Below are 23535 nucleotides of genomic sequence, written 5' to 3' on the forward strand. Positions count from 1 at the left end.
TCCCAGCCCTTAAACTAGGGTGGATCAGTTCCCCTCTCCAGTGGCAACAGCTGATATCAGTTCTGTGGATAAGCTTCCAGAAATATTACGTACATGTAATACCAGCCTATAATTGAATTTAGCTACGTATAAAAGAAAGCCCAAGTAATAGTTATGTAGAAGATAGAGATGTGTTTGACTCTCATCTGAGAGGGATCTGGATGCAGGCACAGCAGGCCTACAATGGTGGCTCCGTGGTCACCAGAAAATCAGGCTCTTTTAATATTTCCTTCCTCATCATTCTGATTTCAGATCATTCAGTTTTCTTCCTGAAAATCACCTCATGATCACAATATGGTGGCTAGAGTGAAATCTATCACATCAACATTCCGGCCAAGAGGAAGGAATAACAAAAGGGCGTGCCTCCCAGCAGTCAGCTCCCTTCAAAGAGCTTTTGGAAAGCTGCATATCGCATGTAGTTGACTAGCCTTGTCAGAGGAGGTAGATTTTAAGCCAGGCGCTTTGCCACTCCCAAACTTAGGGATTCTAATAATAAAGAACAAAGGAACAATGCATATTGAATAGGCAACTAGCAACCCACTACAGCATACAAGGGAATACCCATGTGCATTCCCTTCCCCCAATTTTTTTAAACAAATGGTGGCATGCTATCCATACTCACATTGCTTTGACTCTATCGGCCACATTGGCTAGATTTTAGTAGGACCAAAACCAAAGGACGAAATCAGGGGCTGATTTCTTTCAATGACAGGCTCTGTCCTACCCCAAATGCTCATAACAACAATTGCTTCCTGCCCTCCTTGCTGTTCAAAGAGCTGCCTATAGACCAGCAACAGCAATACCACCTGGGAGCTTGCTAGAAATGCAGGATCTCAGGCCCCGCCTCAAATCTACTAAATCGGAATTTGCAAATTAACAAGATCCCAGGTAATATGTATGGTCATTTGAGTTTGAGAGTCAGTGCATGCCCTCAGCCCTTGTAAAGTCCCAGCTTAGTGAGATGCAAGCCTAGTAATATATTAGGAGCCCTCTCCCAACTCACTGTTAGGGTCTGGAAGTAATTCCATATCCTTAGATGAGTAACCAGGGCCAGTGTGAGCACCAGGCTGTATACAGTAGTCCCCCCTTATCCTCGGGGGATAAATTCCAAGACCCCTGGTGGATGCCTGAAACCACAGATAGACCAAAGCCTTTATATATAGTACTGTGTTTTTTCCTATACATACATACCTATGATAATTAATTTATAAATTAGGCACAGTAAGAGATTAACAACAGCAATAATAAAGTAGAACATTTATAACAATATATTGTAATAAAATTTGTGTGAATGTAGCCTCCCTCTCTCTCTGTTTCTCTCTCAAAATATCTTACTGTACAAATGTAATGCCTTTTCCATCTTAACTAAGCACTTATCACTCACTGTGGCCATAATTTTGCAGTTTGAGGCACAACAGTGAAACTTGCACGAATTCCTTTCTCCTTCTTCACAATTTCACCAATTTGTTCTTACCATGGATCTTAGCAACCTCAGCATATGGCATTTTTTTCTTTCCCAGAGTCAAGAACTTTCACCTTTTCACTTAAAGGAAGCACTTCACCACTTGTCTTTGGCATATCCAAACTGCCAACATCACTACTCGTGCATTTTGGGGCCATTACTAAGTAGAATAAGGATCACTTTAACACAAACACTGGTCATCTGAAAACCAAGTCAGCTACTAAATGACTAACTGGCAGGACATGGTGAACAAAGGGATGATGCACATCCCGGGCGGGTCAAAGTGGGATGGCGTGAGATTTCACCACGCTACTCAAAACAGGGAGCAACTTAAAACGTATGGATTGTTTATTTCTGGAATTTTCCATGTAATATTTTCAGACTGCCATTGACTGAGGGTAACTGAAACTGCAGAAAGAGAAACCATGGATGCAGAGGAACTCGTGTCCTTCCTGATCTATTCCTAATTGTGCCACCAGCCAGCATGCTTGGTTATTTTGCCCTAATTTCTTGGGCTGGATTCTTTCCTCGAATCCCCACGCTTCCCTCTCCTCAACTGGAAGGAAGGTGGCTTTCAACCCTAGCTGCCTCTCTCCCTGGTTTCTGTATCTCCTTTCTCCTGGAGCTGCCTTTGCTTCCAGTCTCCTCCACTCTCCTTAAATGCACTGCACTTGTCTTCCATCCTTACAACCAAGAGCTCTGAGAATGTATCACTACCCCGAAGCTGGATCCTGGCTCGCTTTCCTCTCTTGAATCGGGACAACCTCGGCTAGGGACTAGAGCCAGGATCCCAGCTGACTTTGACTCTCTCCTGAAGTTTCTTTTGGAGCCAGTCCTTCCTCCCCCAGATCCCAGGCAGATTTTTCCTACCCTAAGTTTGTGCCAAGCCTGGATTGTCCCAGCTTGTCCCCTTTGACACAAGGGCCGTTCAACATCACACCCACACGGGACCATGCTGCTGCTGTCAGAAAGGAATTCATTGCTAAGCCCCACCATTGACCTAGCCTTTCGGTCCACTGTCATCACAGTAAGCATTGCTTCTAGGCGCTGGGGCCGCTGAAGTCCAGAGGCAGGTGGGATAGAGATGGGGAGGCCTGGCAGAATCTAATACTCACAGTTCAGTTGGAGCTTCATGTCGACTCTGATTCTGTGTGAATTTGGACGGATAAAAAGGCCATTAGATTTGAAAAAATGTACACTGCTAACCTTTACAAGAGCAATCTCAGCAGAAAAGTAGGGCCAGAAGCCAAATGGCAGTGAATTAAGGAAGGAATGAAAAGCAGAGGAAAGCAGGCAGCTGATAACAGCATTCATTTCAGACGTTCATGGGTAGAAGGAAGAAGCTGTAAGACATAACAGAATCAAGTGACATTTTTGTAAGATAAGGGAAAACTAAACATTTTCGAAGGCAGAAGGAAAAGAGTCTGTGAAAAGGAGATATTGGAGACAATGTCTCAAAAGAGCAAACTCAAAAGAGCAAAAGAAAGATCTTTGAAAAATCAAGATAAGAAAAAACATTAGAGAGACGGGAGTGATCCTTTAAAGAGGAAAGACTCCTTATCTTCAGATACATTAAGAAAGAATGAAGTAATGCATGGAGAAAGTACAGTAAGGTGTGTCTGTGTATATATTGATCGGTTCACTTTAATAGTCTTACACTCAACAAAGTAATAAGCAAGAACAAGGATTGTGTTGAGTTAGATTTGGGACTTCCATGGGATCAAAAATGTTTATTGTAGGAAAAGTCTATGGAAACAATCTATTAATGTATTCTCCTCATTTGAAGAGATGGGAAACTGTGAATGAAAAGATAAACTGATTTGCCAAGATGGGCTCAGAGGGATCTCGCAGCTGTCAGGATTTGATGCAATGTAGAGGAATTCCTGAAGATCATGAGCGAGACATTAACGCAGAATTTGCCAGGTTCTGGAAATGAAGCTGAGGTCCAGGCTGAGGCTGGGGGTAAGCTTGAGGAGGAAGATGAAGCCACAGTTGAAGCTGAGGAAGTTAAAATTCATTTGTTCTTTTTTTATTTTTGGTTGTGTTGGGTCTTCGCTGCTGCGCGCTTACTTTCTCTAGTTGTGGAGAGCAGGGGCTACTCTTCGTTGTGATGCGTGGTGCATGGGCTTCTCATTGTGGTGGCTTCTCTTGTTGTGGAGCACCAGCCTAGGCGTGCAGGCTTCAGTAGTTGTGGTGCACGGGCTTAGTTGCTCCACGGCATTTGGGATCTTCCAGGACCAGGGATTGAACCCGTGTCCCCTGCACTGGCAGGCAGATTCTCAATCACTGAGCCACCAGGGAAGTCCCAGTTCATTTGTTCTTGTTTATAAGGCATGAGCACTATAGTTCTGCTCTACTTTGTGACCCAAGAGGAGGAGCAAAGAAAGGAGAAGGAGAAGGAGAAGTGATACAGGGTCGGGCTTGGTTTGGTCCATCAGTGAGCAAGAATGGTTGGGAGCCTAGGGCCGTTGGGAGGGCAGCATGAGCCACTTGCCACGCACGGTGCCTTCTCAGTGGAGAAGCGCTAATGAAACCCAAGTCTTCACTGTCTCAGGTCTTGCCCAGTGAATATGGAGACATTCTAAACTATGTCAAAGACGTGGACTTTGTAGACTAATGACGTACACTTGATTCCTGATTCCACTACTAACTAGCTATGTAAACTGAAACTAGTCATTCTGATCCTTCATTTCCTCATCCACAAAAAAAAGATACTACTACTCACCTTACAAATACGTTGTGAAAGTTAAATTCTGGAGAACTTAGCACTAAGTACCTAGTAAATACTCAAATGTCACCACAAATGGTTACGTAGGTCTCTTCTCCTAATGAAATAGCAACATGCACCATAAAATATAAGGAGATATCATCTGTCTTGAAGTATCAGATTATTACCTAGAAATAGCTGTGTAATATATGCCCATTCAGATATTCTCTAGAATTCTCTACAGTGAATAAGATCATTCTCTCAGCTCAGGTCCCATCATGTGGAAAAGTAGAAAATTATCAGACCTGGTAGGGAACATATACTTTTTGTCAGTGATGCCGAGAGAGATGCCTCGAGAACCCTTTTAAGATGCTATATTTTTAAAGCTCATTGAACACTATTCTCTCCCACTGAGTTTATGTGACACCAAAGCTTCTTCCCACACAGTTTCTACTTCTCAGGGCAGAGTAGGGAGACCAGCTTTAACTACCACTGAACCAACCCTTAATGCCTTTCTCCTGGGATGTCCATACAGCAAAACAGTTCCAGTCCAATAACTGGAACAAGAAACCAATAGTCAGAGCTATTGTCAACTATTCTCATTTTTAAACACCTGAAATAGAAGCAGAGGTGCCATTTATTTTCACCCACAACTACAAAAAATATCGCTTATTTTTTACTTAGGATTTTTGTGGGTACAGTATGTCTACAAAGACTCTTTTAAAGTATAACTTAGATCTTTAAAGCATCTCGAAATTTCACTGGTTCTTGAAGTAAAATATTTTAATCCAAAAAAGTTAGTTGAAAAAATAGTTTTAAAACTACTTTCTTTCAGTCCGACCCCTCTTACCCAACCCAAATATCCTTTTTGATTAACACTCCAACTCCCAAATTCCCTTTCTGGAATGTGGTTACATGTAAACATCCTGCACTTTGATGGAGGTTCACAATTGGGCCTGAGATATCTACCTTGAAAATGCCAACTGGGGACAACAAAGGTTGCCGAGAGCCAGCTTTGGCATCATGGGAACAGCTGCTCCTATGAGAATCCCACTGACCCCACTGGTAGCACATGGCTCTGTTTGAGATATTTGGATTGCAACAGCTTTGGTGTGGCTTGTACAACTCAGAGCTCATCCCCATCTTCCATAAATCATGCAACTTACTTTTATCAAAGGTAAAGAACCAAGATTGCTGCTTGGGTGGTTCTTTAAGTTTTCCTTCTTGGACCTGGGCAACTGTCTCATTTCTTGAAAGATGAATTTCACAAATTATAGAGAAAGAAAACTCCATCGTTCCACCATCCTACAATGGAATAGATTCTTAAACACATTATTTAAGGACTCAGTAACAAAAATGATAGAACCCCTAGAGGTCAACACAGACTCTCTAAGAGTAGATCATAGTGAATTAACCTTGTTGCATTTTCAGTAATGATTGCTAGACTGTGCTTGGATCTAAATACATGGTGCACCTGAATTTCAACAAAACATTTAGCAATGAATTAAACTCCAATAATAATGAATTTGCCTGGACCCTGACAGGCACTAGAATTTGAAAGGAAATATCACAGCCTTATAGTTCTGGGATCATTCCAAAGCCATCTTAGGAAAAAACTCTTAGTTTGGGCAATAAGAAAATGGATAACATTAGTGAAAACCGCCTCCTTTCTAATGATTTCAACATATTATAAGGAATAATGATGACTGTTGCTCATTGTAATTGGAAAAGTATCTAGTAAAACTAAAAGTAAAGTCTAAAAACTCCAGATTATTAGACACAAGCATCTTGGAACTATTTTATGCTTTTGACTCAAATCTTGTACTTCTCAGGCTTTTTAAATGCTTTGGAAAGTTTAAATCATCATTTTAAAAGAACAGAGCATGTGGTGAGCAGTGGGGCGCGTGAACACCTGGGTAGTACTTAATCCCATGTAAGATTACTATGAAAAAAATCTTGGGGCTTCCCTGGTGGCGCAGTGGTTAAGAATCCGCCTGCCAATGCAAGGGACACAGGTTCGATCCCTCGTCCGGGAAGATCCCACATGCCGCAGAGCAACTAAGCCCGCGCACTGCAACTACTGAACCCCGTGCGCCCTAGAGCCCGTGCTCTGCAACAAGAGAAGCCACCGCAATGAGAAGCCCGCGCACCACAACAAAGAGTAGTCCCCGCTCACCGCAACTAGAGAAAGCCCGCGCGCAGCAACGAAGACCCAACACAGCCAAAAATTAATTAATTAATTAATTAATTAATTAATTTTAAAAAAAGAAAAATCTTGAGATTATAGTATAAAGGAGTTTGTAACTGCTTTGCCAAGTAAATGCAGCTTTGGATTGTAGAACTGTATATACAGCAGCAGTAAGGAGAGAGGTCAACATCATGGGCTACAGAGCCAGAGTGTAACTTCCTACCTAAGTGGTTTGGGGACAAATTGATTAACCTCTGTGCCTCAGTTTTCTCCTTCATAGAATGAAGATGATGATAGAACTTAGGTCTTAAAGATATAAGAGCTTAATGAATCAATGGACCTATAGTGTCCTGCTAAGCCCTGTGCTAAGCACTAGACATCCATTAGCTCAGTAACCCTCACAATAATCAATGAAGTATTTAATATGATCATTTTTCCCATTTTATATATGAGGAAACTGAGGCTCAGAGAGGTCAAATACCTTGCCAAAGGTTGCTCAGATAGTAGTGGCAAAGCCAGTATTTGAACTGAGATCTCTCCAACCACAAAGCTGGACTCTCAACCAGCATAACCACTAACTGTAAGATAAGCACTGGATTCCAGAAACAAGGCTGAAACCCTTCCTGAGAACCGGATACACTGGAGCAACACCAGAAGCAAGAGTTGCCTCTTGTTGATTCCCCAAGCATTGAACGGAACTCCCTGAATCCCTCCAAAGAAGATCATTGGTCCCGGGGACCCTGATGTTGTTCTAGAAGTCATGACAAAAGAGATACAGAGGCTCAGAACCAAGGAGGGTGCAGGAACAGCACACAGGCAAAGTGGCAGTACTCACCACAGAGACCACTGGGAGAGGTCAGGCGGTCCATGACATGGGATCCTCCCCCGCCTTGGCCCTGAGTGGAGGATGGGTGATCTGCTGCACAACAGTGAAGTCCGGGCAGATCCTAGGCTGCGCCTCCGCTTCCCTCAAAGGTTCATTAGTTACAAAGGCTGGTGCACTGGTCCTGCAGCCAGTTGCTCACAAAGAACACCCTGGGGCCTTCTCAGAACTAGACCACAGTCTCATTCGGTCTCCTGTTCAAGAAGGGAATTAGGTGGAATTGACTCCAGGTACTAATTCAGCCAAGTGGATCACAGCTCCTGCCACATGTCACTAGGTGGGACTTTCAAATACGTCCCTCAACCAAATTAAGAAGCCTGTGAAAACCCCACTTGATTACGGACAAGGAGACTTCCATTTTGCAAAATGTCTCCCCTTAAATTCCACAGATTGTCCAAGCAGAGGAATGCCTGTTTTTCTCTTGGGTTCTCCTAAGATCTGTAAAGTCTATATATCCACATAGAACTCCATCTGCAACAAGGGGCTGAGAAGTCTACGGAGGTTGCATGACTGTCCCTGGATGGCGGGAGCAGTGTCCACAATCGATAGGGCTTCAGACATTGCCGTTTGTTAATATCCTTTCAACGACTCGCTTACTGACTGAGCCAGCTCCTCAGTGGGAAGTGGGTGGCAGTGGACAGACACACAGATCTGTATGCCCTGGGGCAGTGCCTGGCTACCTAAGATGGGGCTCAGAGCACAGCCACTCTGCCATCCACTGCCTTTCAGTGAGTGCTCTGGGGATCTCCGTTCTCAATACGTAAGATTTGGAGATGGACGTCCCACTGTCGGGTTGTGTGGTCCAGTGGCAAACTGGATTTGAGGGTGTATTGGCAGGAATGTCTGTCCTGAGACACTGAGGGTACCCACCCTTGACCCTGAGAGGCACAAGAAGAGTCAACATGCTCTAGTAAGCCAAAGAACAGATTCAAATGAGTCATCAGAACTAGAGGTCTGAGTTGCTAGAGAGTGAAGTCAACAGCTCAAGATGGAAACAGGGACAGAAGATGGAACAGACAAGTTGAGGTGGGTCTGAGTGGGCTTCTGCCCAAGCCCAGCTTTTACTCCAGTTCCCTGGACCTGACTCCATGTAGAGGGTCAGGTATGGAGGGGGCAGAGCTCGATGTGACCCGGAATAAGTCCCCATATATGCTCACCCAAGACCCTACCCACCACATTCCAACGCCATCACAAAAACAACTCTTTAGCTCCAAGCTACATTTACGTGCATCTCACACATTTACAAATTGACTTTTAGCTTTATGTTTAAGATTGTAAAATGGGTAAAAACTAGAAGACATTTTCCTTAATAGAAACATTTTTCTTCAAATTACCTCGTAACACTCAGGTACTATGACCCTACCAAACTATTTACATGATGCCATTGAAGAATCATCAAGCTTGGCAGTGGACACTTAGAAAGGTCCCAGATATGAGTTACCTAAATAGGCTTGTTTGTTTGTTTGTCCTGTTTGAATAATGCTCTTATTCCTCAATGACCTGACACCAGAAATGCACTGAGAACAAGGCTTTCTGCAAGTCAGAGTAACTTGTGTGTCCTCTGCAGATTGCTGAGCTGGCTTGTGCAGAGTGTCTGCATCATAAAAGCATGTCATTAAAAAGCTTATCTTCCTTGGTTGAAGCCAGCAAACCATTTGTTTTCCATTTTGACCGTCTACACAAGTGCTTCTCATACACATAAGGGCAATAAATCCCCAAAGCCCAAAGTAATGTGATGCTGTTGCCAGTGTATATTTTTATGGTCATCGTAGAGAAAACAACTTATTTCCATATTCATTGATTCATTTGGAGCCCAGGGTGCCAGTGGGACTCTTAGGAGAGTGAACCAAATGTCTTCAAATAATTTCAGGCTTCACTTGGCATAGGACACTCCCATAAACAGACATAACGAATTCTGGATTCCTGAAGGGTAAGCATGAGCAGCTTGATTAAAAAACAAATAGGTTCCGAATCACTAGGATTCCGAGGATACTCTCCCTAGAGTCATGCGAATAAGTAAGAAGCCAGTCCCTCCGGGGACCTCCTCCCCTGAGGATCCTAAGTTCCCAGACTTTTGTTCTGCTGGGCACACAGGAGAAAACAGATGGACATGGGTGACAGTTGCACGAAGAAGCCCTCCTGGAAGCCATAGAGAAAGAGACGTGTCCACACAGCTCTGTGTGATGAGACTGCCCACCTGCAGCCTGTTCTTCAGTCTCAGAGGTTTTTGTTTTGTTTTGTTTTTTTAAGGATTTTTTAATTTTTAATTAATTAATTTATTTATTTATTGGCTGAGTTGGGTGTTTGTTGCTGCACGCAGGCTTTCTCTAGTTGCAGCAGGGGCTACTCTTCATTGTGGTGCGCGGGCTTCTCATTGCAGTGGCTTCTCTTGTTGCAGAGCACAGGCTCTAGGTGTGTGGGCTTCAGCAGTGGTGGCTCGCGGGTTCTAGAGCGCAGGCTCAGTAGTTGTGGCGCACGGGCTTAATTGCTCCGCGGCATGTGGGATCTTCCCGGACCAGGGGTCGAACCCATGTCCCCTGCATTGGCAGGCGGATTCTTAACCACTGTGCCACCAGGGAAGCCCAGTCTCAGAGATTTTAAATATCTCCCTAGGAAGGAAGGATATGCCTGCTGTCCCATCCAGTACAGAGGGTGAGCCATTGCACAAAGTTGAGCCCACACCCCTTCTAGAAGAGGGAGTCAGAAGGTTCCCAAATTAGTAACCATGTGTCATGTGCCTGGACATTCTGTCATCTGTCATCCTGACATGACAAGAGGGCAGGCTGCATTCAGACTTGCAGTGAGGGTTGGAGCACCAGCATTCCTTATGAAAACCACTGATCACTTCATTAAAGTGGCTGGAAAATTCTTATTCCATCATATTATTTCTCCTGTCCCCAGTGAAGGAAGCAGCATGTATTCAGGGATACCTGTAGCTACTTTTAATGTACTTTAAATGTTTGGTTTCATGTAAAATCAACCAATAGTTAATTCATAAGTGGAAATAGACTAATATCCCTAAAATCCCTTTTCTTTCTACATGTGTATGATACATCCATCTGTCTAACATGGTACAATCATTGGCTTGTTCTCGTGTTTATTGCATGACCCAGATGGTATCAAAGCAAAACAGCAAAAATCTATGGAACTTATCAAGTCAAGACGAAAGCTACTGCTGTGGTGAGCAGAGCTGGATTTTACGTTGGCTGAGTGACCCGGGAACCCTGTGGGAATTTCAGCGTTGCTAACACGCTGGAATTGTGATGTTCACCCACCTTATTTCAGCCATCCTGGTTTCCCTGCCCCCACTTTGCTTTGCAATACAGCGCTTCTCATCATTTATTCATTCATAAACATTTAATGAGTACCTTCTTTGTACCAGGCAATGTGTCCGAAATGCAAAGTTGAGTTGACAAAAAGTTCTCTCCAGAGCCTGGTCGTGGAGACGGACATGCAAACAGATTGTATAATCATGTGAAATGTGCCTTCATCGTGGTACATGAGGCCATGCCAAAGTAAGGGAAGGAGAAGATCCTCTTCCTGAAGGAACCAGGTCAGGACTCTCAGAGGATGTGGCCATTCTATCAGCTCTCTCCGAGGGTTCCTGCCTTCAAGGGTCTACTGGGAAGTGCACACATAGCTATGATACAAAGCAATGCTGGGAACTGCCATTGGAGATATAAGAACAAAGTGCTGACACAGTTCAGACTAGAGGCGTATCCACTGGAGAGATCAAAGAAAGTGACATTAACATCAGGACTTAATGGAAGAGCGGGTTTGGCAAGCAGAGGTATGAGAACAGGTTAGGGGTTGGTGGGCAAGCAAAGAATGGGGAATGCCTAAGGAGTTGGAGCACAGGCTTATGGCAGAGAAGAGTGGAGGATAAGCCTCGAAAGCCAGGTTGAAGCAGGATTATAGAGGGCTTGGAGACAGATAAAAAGTGCACGTGTGCTTGGACAGGCGAGAGATTCTTTGTTCTCCATGACCCCAAATTGTGAATCATGATCAAAAAAAGAGTTTATCCCCATCAGAAAACAAACATGTTGTAGTAATGCCCACTTTTAAAAACAAAAACAAAAATCCCCATCGACCTCACATCTTTCTCCAGCTGCTATCCCTTTCTCTACTCTCCTTTTAGGCAAAATTCCTTGAAACAATCGTTGACATCCTATTTCCTCCTGAACCCACTCTGATCAGATTTTTGCCCCACGCTCCATCAAAACCACTGCCATCAGGGTCTCCCATTTCCTCCACTTTACCCAACCCGGTGCTCAGAAACACGGTGCTCGTTGACCTTGACCTATCGGAGGCCTTGGATGCGGCCAGTTGCCCTGGCTTTCTTGTATCTCTGTATCCCTTGGGTCAGTCCCTTTCAGTCTCTTGCTGGTGAGTTAACTTCTCTCCAACCCCTAAATATAATATGTTCCAGGACTTCATCCCTGGACCCCTTCTCTCCCTTCACTCACTTCCTTAGTGATCTAATCCAGTCACATGGCTTTAAATACTATCTATAGATACACTGATGACCTCCAAATTTATCATCACTCTTTGCCTGAACCATTTCTCAGGGTTGTGTTTTCAGCTAGCAACCCTTAGGGATGAGGTAACTCCTCCCCCATCCCACCCCTGACAAAGAGTAGGCTTGCTTCCTCTTGCTAGAAAAGTAACTCAAAAAAAATAAATAAATAACAATCACTATAGAGATTTTTTAAATATTTCTGTGTGATGGGTTTTTAGAGGTAAAATTACTGGGTGAAAGAGTATAATGTTTTTTGCCAACTTTGTCTTCCAAACGTAGTATATGAGAATATCTATCTGACCATCTTTGCTAACACACACCCACAAAAGAATGTTGCAAATTTGGTGATAACATAGTTTTCTTGTACTCTTAATGTGCATTTAATTTATGACTGATGTATGACATCATTCCACAGTCTATTAGTTTTCTTTCTTTCTGTATAGCTTAGATATTTATGTTCTTTGCTCATTTTTCTATTGTTTGTCTTTTTTTTTACTTAGACGAATGCTTTAAGATGGGTGGGATTGGGGGAGGGGGAGGCCTAAGAGGGAGGGGCTATATGTATACATATAGCTAATTCACTTCATTATACAGCAGAAACTAACACAACATTGTAAAGCAATTATACTCCAATTAAAAAAAAAGTAACTCAATATTCCTCTCCTGCAATACAACCCACTATATGTGCAGGGGTCCATCATGGCCCAAGGGGCGTGGGGAATACAGCAAAGAGGTGTGAAGCTTGTGCTGGCTTCTGTGCCATGAGCAGTAAAGTCCTTGGTCTCTGGTCCAGCATCCATGAAAGAGTAACAGGCTAACTTGCTAGCTTATAAAGTAGAGTAAAATCCCAAACCCTGCACATTCTTGACATTAGGTAGCCATGCTTCCTTTTATAAGTAACTTAACACCTTAACCCAAATAAATTACATGCAGAAGCTTTCTGCTCACAAGTGTCCAACTTAATGACTTCCATAGGGACAAAGTTCTACACAGAGCAAAGCGGGTCAGTCTCTGCCTGCCTGCCTCCAATAGGGCCGGCTTTGGCCAAGACTTTTTTTTTTCCTCCATCTTTCTCTTTTTTTTTTTTTTTTAACATCTTTATTGGAGTATAATTGCTTTACATTGTTGTGTTAGTTGCTGCTGTATGACAAAGTGAATCAGCTATATGTATACATATATCCCCATGTCCCCTCCCTCTTGTGTCTCCCTCCCACCCTCCCTATCCCACCCCTCTAGGTGGTCACAAAGCACCAAGCTGATCTCCCTGTGCTATGCAGCTGCATCCCACTAGCTATCTATTTTACATTTCGTACTGTATATATGTCAATGCTACTCTCTCACTTCGTCCCAGCTTACCCTTCCCCCTCCCCGTGTCCTCAAGTCCATTCTCTACATCTGCGTCTTTATTCCTGTCCTGCCCTTAGGTTCGTCAGAAACAAATATGCTAGCACATATATATGGCCAAGATTTTTATAAAGTCATTTTGGACTTGAGGAAGAATTGACTAACAAAGAGCTGTTTAGAACCTGTGTTAAATAGAAAAACTTCTGTCATTCCTTATGGATTCTCTTAAGCTTTAGGGCTTAAATGTTTGTGTGAATGCTGGGAAATTTGGGAAAGTATTGGGGAGTTATTATTGTTCAAGAATCCTTTTGGCTTCCCTCAAACCCCTCAGTTCTCTCACCCTAAGGCTAGGTCTGAAAAAGCTCTTCTCTCTGAATTCCCTAAATGAGCTTTTCTCACCCATCCACTTCACCTAAAACTGATCCCTTAAGACACTCAGGCTTGTAGAGATGACTCATTTATTTGACTCATTTTTACCAAGACCCACAATTAGCAGGACACACAGACAATGGATTGTTGTCATCCTAGTATCTGCATGTGTGAAACCTAATCCTGTCAGTCCTTATACAAGGCCTGCAGGCCAAAACAAATTAATCTCATATACAAATCTTACTTGCAAAAACTAATCAATCCCTTCATCAAAAAAAAAAAAAAAAATGATGTTGGAATCTAGTCTTATGCCATTTACATCCATTTAATATATTGAAAAAGGTGGAATTTATGCAGTCAGAATTTACAATATGGAGGAGAAAATCATTTAAATGTTACAACTATAGAGATGGATGTTTTTAATGGAAGAGAAAAGAGGTGTCTTTAAAACAAATGACTCAAAACTTTATTTAAAGCAGAAATAATCAGGATTATTATCCTGATATTATTTATTTTATGCGTCTTCACTATTGGCAAGAATGCATTTTATTCCATTTCTTGGAGATAAGCAGAAAGCCACAGGGACTATTTCAACTCATGTTCTGGGAAACCAAGAACTATACAATAGTCAGCTTCTACAAAGAAGTGATTAACATGATGTCCAGACATGTTCTCATGAGAATAACATTATTAGTTAAACAGTCATTTGGTTAATCATGATAGCAAAAGTAATTTTGGGAATAAATATTTTATTAGTATGCCAATCAATAAAGCAAAAGTAAAAGGATATACTTTAATTAATTCATTTGTTATAATATTGAGATTATGTCTGACAAATTCTGTTTGAAGGCCTGGACAATGACCTAATGTTTCTGATATGGCATGTCTTTATCTTACTGTTTCCGGTTAATGGTATTGCATATTTCAATTACTTAGCCAAAATTCCTTTCTTTACATCTCTCAAGATATTATTAAGATCCATTAGTAAACAATTGGAGATGACAAATTTTCTGTTGCTATGCATTGCTCTGTTCTTTAAAAACTGGGTGTTCTCACATTTCATTAATAAAAAATAATTCACTGAATAGGGAAGGATAGTGTGGTATCACTATAACTAAGAGCCTGATCTTACTTTCTATTTGTCAGAAGACTCATTTGGGGGCTTCCCTGTTGGCGCAGTGGCTGAGAATCTGCCTGCCAATGCAGGGGACACGGGTTCGAGCCCTGGTCCGGGAGGATCCCACATGCCGCAGAGCCACTAGGCCCATGAGCCACAACTACTGAGCCTGAGCTCTGTAGCCCACGAGCCACAGCTACTGAGGCCCGTGTGCCTAGAGCCCGTGCTCTGCAACAAGAGAAGGCACCGCAATGAGAAGCCCACGCACCGCAACGAAGGGTGACCCCGGCTCACCACAACTAGAGAAAAGCCCACACGCAGCAACGAAGACCCAACGCAGCCATAAATAAATAAATAAATAAATTTATGAAAAAAAAAAAGACTCATTTGGAAAAAGAGAAATAAATCTATCGATGAATTATCTTCAGTATATAGACAATCTTTTCAGAAACACAGTTAACCCAATAATTTTAAAATAATCCATGGTCCTAAAACACAGGGAAGAAATACAAACTAAATAAAACTTAAGTAAAAATTTTTTTGAAAAATTTATTTGAAAAATTATTCAGTTGAGTTTGCTCCTTTTGCCTTTATAAAAGTACATCTATAATCATCATCTTATGCAGTCCTTCTAACTTGCTCAATGTCTCATCCTAACCCCAAACCTCTCCCTAAATTTCAACTGCACTTACTCAAATGATGAAATCAGGACTAAATAACTTGCATTTGGTCTTCAGTGTTAGCCATCTGGTCAACCCCTTTTTGTTTAGCCTGGAAGGAAACTTCTATTAGAATCATTAAGAAGTTTCTTGCAAAAAAATAAATTTTTATTTTGTATTAAAAAGAGTCCCTAGAGGTTGCTTAGATTTGTTCCTTTAAATGTATAAATATATAACAAAGCAATTTATGGAACAGTCATTAGCAGTTACTATTTTCCAGGTCTCTTGTAACAGCTGGAAGGCAAACCGGAGAAGGGTGGGGTAGACTTCATTTTCAAGTTAAAATCTATCAGGATGGGATTTTTTTCAACCCCATCAAATTAACTCTACATATTGATGTATGAAAACAGTGTTTTAGCATTGAGTTCACTGAGTTTGCTCTCAAGGACCCTTCTCATCAATCCTCTGGCCTTTCTTCCAGTAAATGCCAATGAACCAACCAGTAAATGCCGAAGGACCCAGCATACCAAATGGAACGAGCTAATGTTAGAAGACATCAAAATATGTTCCCTGCCAAAGAGGCTAATAATGTGCTAATATGCAGTTTAGACACCATTATCATCTCAAAAGTTATCAATGAAGACAAAATAATAATTTATTCTACTTCAAATCAGCATAAAGTTGTAAATAGATTTTTTTGTAGAGATGTATAGTCTATTAGGAAAGTAGAAAAATAATATTCATTGTAGTATTGAGCTATCATGCAGGCCTTAGCTTTATACTAGAAAAGTCCTACAGCACTCAATCAAAACAGTTTGCTTATCTTTCACCTACTTAGATGGAAGAATAATGATTTGTGAGATTTAACTTACCTGAGTTTGCTGTAGGGGAAAAATTATTGGACTACGTAAGCTATCAAGCATCTGTGGCCTAACTATTCAATAAGCAACGTCTAAGGTAAACAATGCAGCATCTAAATGTTGGTCTGTAACAAAAGTAACAAAACTAGTTCAGAAATTTTTCTATTGTAACATGATTCATCCATTCTTCTACTACCCTTCTCCTTGCAAAGTGAGTAGAAGAGACCCAAAGTATCCGCCATCCTACTCACACTGCATACAAAGAAACTCTTGATGTGTTTGGCTGTCACTTGGTGTAGCTCTTTAGGGTTCAAAAGATATCTGATCTGCCTGTTTCTGTCACTAGGACTTATGTCACCTGAACTCATTGCACTGCTCTTCAAGCAAAAGGGTCATCTTCAAAGTCAATTCTCCACAGTAGGTCATATTCATCTAATGAGGTACATAAAGGAATCCAAAGTAGAACACATGTATTAAAAGGAATGAACAAGATAATCCATGGGAGCATAAGAAGAAAATATTACTCCTATTTCTTTCTTTCTATCTATCTATCTGTCTATCTATCTATTTTCTAAAAACCTAAGAAAAACCAGCCTTTAACAATATCTAACGTGTGGCTTGACTCTGGTAGCCTCACCAGGACTACACGTTAGGACTTCATGTGTTACTAAAGTACTAGCAATATCCCATGAGGGAACAGGAGCCCCCCTGTATGATGTGGCTGCAGAAGAACTCAAAGTAATATTGTTCTCTTGGGTAGGTCCTGCTCCAGAAGAGCACAGCCAGCTCTCTTCAGAAGGCTTTACCCCTGGACTATGGGCGCACATACACATCCCTGCCCTTGAAAGCAAGCAGGACCCTGTGAGGCCCCCTTTTGTACCCCAAAAAGGTACAAAAGCCTTTTCGCGTCCCTGTTTCTTAGTAGGAAAAAGGTTTCAGTCTCTTAAACATTCCCTGAGTTCCAAAGGACAGATTCAAATAGTTACTAATTAGGGAAGGGAGGGGATGCAGAAACAAAGGAGGCGCAGTCAAGAAAGAAGAACAATATATCTGGTGTTTGTGGCTGGCAGTGTATAATTAACAAAACAATTTAGTATTCAAATAGAATTTACATTCTCAGAGCATTTTCCACAATTAAGTAAATGATTGGTATTTAATTTACAATGAACATATTTTGATTCCCTTTGTGGTAATTAAACATTAAAATAGTTGTAGTAATAATGAGAGTTGCTACAAATTGCTCTACAAATAGTCAAAACTTAAAAATAGATGTTCTGAATAATCTGTGGTGATTTTACAATATAAGAACTGTAAATCCCAAATCAAACTCTAAGTGAAATGTCTGCAATTTTTTTCCCATTTCTGTGTACTACTTTAGAGAGCTATTAAACCTAAGTAGAAATGAAAAGGTTCTTTAAAATCACGGCTATTATTTTAAAACATTTAAATAGCATTTAAGATTTTTTGCTATTACGAATTCATAGATGATAATACTGTGTATTCTTTATCTATTGGTTACCTAGGCTTTTTAATTATGGACATCTGTCCTAGATTTTTAAGATTTTTTTTTCTCCTTTGCAGTTGGTTGGTTTTGTGTATGCCTGTTATGTGATCAGTATTTTCATGGAAGAAGAGGACACCTGTAAGTATTATTCTACCTACCTGTGGGTTTATTTTATCTGAGATATAGCTTCCAAAACTTATCATTACAGGACCATGAAATCTTTTATATTTGGAATTTTAAATGATTAAAATCAGCATAGTAAAGTTACAATCAAACATTTACAAACTATACTGCACGCAAACAAGATGGCACTAAGTATTGAAACTCTCAAACCAAGTCGTGTGGGAGCATGCTCAGAGACAGGGACACCTACAGGTGGCTGTTGTATCATTTTAGTAACTTTTCATCAGGGACCTAAACGTTTCTCTGAGTAGAAAATTGGGGTGGTTTTATCCCTCACCAATTGTAAGTATGCTGACTGCAGAATTTTGAAATCTGACTGATAGCAATAACATCAATACAATAACACAGTCTACCAAGATCTACACATACATAAACTACTCTGAGAAAACTAAACATGACAACCTTCAATGCAAGATGTAAAAAAAAGAGAGATGCTGAAAAAGAATTAATGGAATGATAAAAAGCTAAGTGGTCACATTTTAGCAGAACACTAAAAAAAAAAAAGACGTATTACCCAAAGTTATGTGGGTAGAGATTTAGCAACATAGGTTAACGAGTGGCATTTATGGAGCGCCTGCTAATGTCTAAGGCACTTCTTGGCACCACTCCATTATGGGCTCATGTAATACCAAAGAAAATTTTAATTTAAAAAAAATAAATAAATTATTAGATAAACAAATCATACCCAACCATCCCAGGGATTTGGTTATACCGCTGCAGATACTCTCTGGGTTGCAAAGTTGACTCTTTAAAAAAATGAGGATAAGTGTCTAGCTAGCCATTACAACTTCTTTCTAGAACACAACTCCAAAAGGGTCTGATGAGTGCTTGCCACCAAACAGGTACAGTGCTTGGTGTATGAACTGGAATCCAGTTAACAATGACGATTTATTTAACCAACTGGAAGAAATCTTAGACCTTGAGATTAAACTCATCAGGCAGTGAAAACACGCAGACGTACCACATCATCTCTTTTGTGCTTGCTTGGGGCTTTGTTTTGTTTTGTTTTGTTATTTAATGCTAGATGAGCTGGAAAGTTTCTGACATTTCAAAAGTGCTGTTGTAATGACAATACTTTTGACTATGAGGTTAACTTCAAAAAGTACATTTTCAGGTGTTCCATTAGTAGTTCCACAATTTGACAAAGTTAATGTACAGAAAATCAGCAGCATGCTTCCAACTCACAGCTAAGACAGCAGGACAGCCAAAAAACAACCGGTTGAGCAAGAACAATTTTAACTGGAATTGAAAACTAAAAAAAAATTATTAGAATTGGTGCTGAATAAATACTTCCCCAAAAATGATACACTGATTGCTAAATCCCAGCTGAAAACCTTATAAAGTACTTTTGAGTGGGTACCAAAATGACCCTCTTTCTTCTCCTCACTGAACTGATGAGAGGTTCTCAAATGATGCTAATGCTTCATCCCCGCCTTATTGTGTGAGGACAGGTAGAGTAATCAATAATCTTCTTTTATCTAGTAGAATAAATATATAAAGGGCTTTTCCCTGAAGCTTGTGATTTTAAGCAAAACTTGGAAATGCAAAATGTCATGCAAAATAAAAGGCTCATCTAAATTGGGTAAAAGATTTTTGACCTTCTATCAGCCTTTTTTAGAGAAATAATGTCAGTGTATATGGATCAGATTGCTACTGGCAGATATCGTAGTTTTATTGATTTTAGAGTCTTTAGCTTAAGTTTCTCTATAGAAGCCTCTGAATCAGCTATTCTAATGCCCATCAAACCAACATTGAAGCACCTGCTAGCAGCCTATTCTATTAATGGTTTAATTGTACTGTTTGTTATTAGGGCCCTACATTAAGTTACCAAGAGACCTCTGTATAAAGTAGTTATGTTACCATCAATTCAAATAATACTTAGAGCCAAAAGGGTCTTGGGTGCTCAAAACAAAGTAAACGTGCCCTAGACCAACCTGACATGGTAATCGGCAGGGAGCAAGATGACAGTAGAAAGCAATCACAAACCTTTTAGTCTGATAGTTCTCAAGTGAGGGTAATTTTATAATTTTTATTGAAAGAAGTAGGAATCAAAGTGCAATTTTAATTAAATTGTCCTAGAGTCTTCAGAAGGCAGATGTGAGCAAAAAGAAATGTCTGAAACCAATTGCAATGATCTCATAGACTAGTACAATTTGTGCCAACACTTAGGTTTCGGGTGCAACAATGAACTGCCCTTACCAACCCACAGTCGAGAAGACGTGTCCTTTGAATTGTGTTTCCAAAATTTAAACATAAAATAAGAAAACAATACTGGTAGCCTTTCAATTTATCTAAGTATGCTTCTGGAAAGCTTCTTCTGAAAGGTAACTGCAAGTAGATAACGTAATGTCACAGTATTTTGGTAGACAATATATCATTTATCATTTCGATTTCTATTCTAACTAATGAAAATCTCTGCCTTATTCAAAATGCAAAGTTAAGCCTTTCTTGGACTGAAAGCTGTCAGCCAGCCTTAAAAATTAATAACTACCCACTTCTCTCCTCTGCACTGCTTAAGTGGTTCTATGGGCATAACATTTCAGCTGATGGACATTTCTGAAGGGTAATAAATGCTTGAGGAAACATTTATTTCCAGCCACCCATCTTCTTAGTTACCTTTCAGCCTCTTTAGCCATTTCCTATAAAGACTATGATTGCAGGTCAAAGACAATGAAATAAAAAGCTCACAAAAGCAAGAGTACTGCTAGGTAGGGTCAATACTTTTCATCATTCATTCTAATGAAAAAGCCTATTTATATCTGTTTCATTTTTTATTTCTTTTTTTAAAATCTATCAATCTCTGTGAACACTTTTGTGAGACCAGGATATTTGGAACCTGTAGTCGTAAAAACATATCAACATAGAGAATGGACTTGAGGACACAGGGAGGGGGAAGGGTAAGCTGGGACGAAGTGAGAGAGTGGCATGGACACATATACACTACCAAATGTAAAACAGATAGCTAGTGGGAAGCAGCCGCATAGCACAGGGAGATCAGCTCGGTGCTTTGTGTCCACCTAGAGGGGTGGGATAGGGAGGGTGGGAGGGAGACGCAAGAGGGAGGAGATATGGGGATATATGTATATGTATAGCTGATTCACTTCGTTATAAAGCAGAAACTAACACATCACTGTAAAGCACTTATACTCCAATAAAGATGTTAAAAAAAAAATTAAAAATAACCGTAAAAAAAAAGTCAACATCTTGTGTGTGAACCATCTATTGCTGAAATGAACTTGTGGGCTTGTTAGTGCCTTGTCAGATTTACTAAAAAGAACGTTTTTAATTCAAGGAAGTGTGGAGGGGAGGCAAAAAATGCTGAAAAATGTATTAACTTGTATAAATATTGCCAGGCTTTTTCAGAGGAGCTCTTGCTAGCACTACCTCTTCTGCTATGAGGTTGCACACTGCGAATGGGACGTCTGTCGGGCTCACAAGGACAGCCTGGGCTGTCTATGTTGATTGGCAGGAGAAATGTACATCGAAAATCCTAAGCATTAGTTTTTGAAAAGAAAATGAACTCCCCAGATGTGGGTTCAGCATCTTACATGGAAAATCTCAAAATAGCTCTTTATACAACCATCTGACCCCTGGAGGCCCAGCCTCAAGACGGAAGAAAGAGCCCAGAGTCAGCAACAGAGACATCAATGGTTTCATGAATGGGGGATCTTACACATCTGAAGCAGAAAGGGACCTGGAGCGACACCCCACTGTCAGGTTGGCTCATTGGTTACCAGGGAAAACAGCAGAAAAGCACGCCCCTCACTGCCCCTTTGATAAACTAACATAGTGGAGACATTTTGATATAAAGATTAGAACAATTACTAACAGGGGTCCAGGGCAAGTACATAGGCATTTACTGATTAGGCTGTATGATTAAGAGGGAAGGTCAGTCGTGTGGGTAGGGTGTAGGTGAAGCAGGGACTGGTCCAGCAGGGGATGTACAGAGAGCAAGAGAACAGCCATCTTGGGTGGCCTGACCATACAAGGGTGGAGGGACAGGAGAAATGTGTGAGAGTCAAGGATGGAGAAATACATGAGACCCAGGTAAGGAAGATCCCGTGGTCACAGTCAGTATTTCAGAGGAGTCATAGTACTGGTCCAATAAGCCATGAAGAATCTACTGGTTCTCAGAGAGTATAAATTTCTTAGGTAACAATCTGGTGAGTTGCAGCTATCCTCACCACAGCTTAGATTTAGAGCCTGAAGCATGTCCCCATAACTCTGCCAAATAGCTACAAAATTACTGCCTAACCTTTCAACTAGAATACAAAATCTCTGTGGTCAGAATCTTTATGTTCCCAGATATAACTCTAGAGCCTAGAAAATGCCTTGCACATAGCATCTAATAAAAAAAGTGATTGTTGAGGGAACTCCCTGGCGGTCCAGTGGTTAGGACTCAGTGCCCTCACTGCCAGGGGCCCAGATTCGATCCCTGGTTGGGGAACTAAGATCCTGCAAGCCACGCCTCGTGGCCAAAAATAAAATATTAAAAATATTTTTTAAATGATTGTTCAGTTTATTTCATTAAGTAAATTCTCTTGGCCCAGCAACTCATTTTTCAAAATGGATTTCAAAACTACAAGGTTCTCAAATTTGATGACGTGTTAGGATTATGTTCAGAATTTAGTGAGATGCTTGGTACATTTACAATTTTTTTCTTCCAGTTTCATTGAGATATAATTGACATACAGTACTGTATAAGTTTAAGGTGTACAGCATAATGATTTGACTTACATACATCATGAAATGATTACCACAAAAAGTTTAGTGACCATCCATCATCGCATGTAGAAACAAAATAAAAGAAAAAAATAGTTTTCCTTGTGATGAGAACTCTTAGAATTTATTCTCTTAACTTTTGTATAAAGCATACAGCAGTGTTAATTATATTAATCATGTTGTTATTACACCCTTAGTATTTATTATATTTATCTTATAACTAGAAGTTTGTACCTTTTGACCACCTTCATCCAACTTACAAATATTTATGTTTAACAAATGGAGGTCCTGCATCTCTTTAGCATAACCAGATGCATTTTTAGTAATTTTGAAGGTCAAGGTGTAGGGAGATGGGGACGTCCCTGGCAGTCCAGTGGTTAGGACTTCGCCTTCCAATGTAGGGGGTGTGGGTTAGATCCCTGATCGGGGAGCTAGGATCCCACATGCCTCGGGGCCAAAAAGCCAAAACGTAAAACAGATGCAATATTGTAACAAATTCAATAAAGACTTTAAAAATGGTCCACATCAAAAAATCTTTAAAAAGAAAAAAAGATACAGGGAGATGGAGTAAACCTCCACTATACCACATTAGAGCAAGAGCTTGAGTTTATGGACTCCTGGACAAGACATCAGGGAGGCAACAGAGACTTGGAAGATAGATGCACCATAGAGTGAACTCAAATGCAAAATACGGCCAAGGGGACAGACGTACGGTCAAAAAGTTGGGACCAACAGGGTGGAGACCTAAGCCAGCCCCACACATGGGAAGGTCAGGCCGCACAGAATAGGGTTCTAACTACAGTGCTCTGGTTCAGAGAGGATTCCAGTCCTGGGCAGGTTAACAAGACAGTCTGTCTCCGTAATGGATGTGTTAATTAACTCCATGGTGGGCATCATTTCACGGGGTATACATATATCAAATCATCATGTTGTAAACTTTAAGTATATTACAGTCTTGTCAATTATACCTCAACAAAGC

The 23535-nt window shown here is 40.8% G+C and overlaps 1 protein-coding gene across 1 annotated transcript in view; it reads left to right on the forward strand.

The window, feature by feature from the left end:
• The window catches only part of NKAIN3 (sodium/potassium transporting ATPase interacting 3), a 534829-nt gene that overhangs the window by 484083 nt on the left and 27211 nt on the right, over positions 1-23535 (forward strand). Inside the window, exon 5 of the mRNA XM_061171937.1 lies at positions 17729-17789. Within this exon, the coding sequence (XP_061027920.1) occupies positions 17729-17789 (61 nt within the window). The remainder of the gene's footprint in view (positions 1-17728; positions 17790-23535) is intronic.

Source organism: Eubalaena glacialis, chromosome 17 (assembly GCF_028564815.1).
Source record: "Eubalaena glacialis isolate mEubGla1 chromosome 17, mEubGla1.1.hap2.+ XY, whole genome shotgun sequence".
Classification (NCBI taxonomy): Eukaryota; Metazoa; Chordata; class Mammalia; order Artiodactyla; family Balaenidae; genus Eubalaena; species Eubalaena glacialis.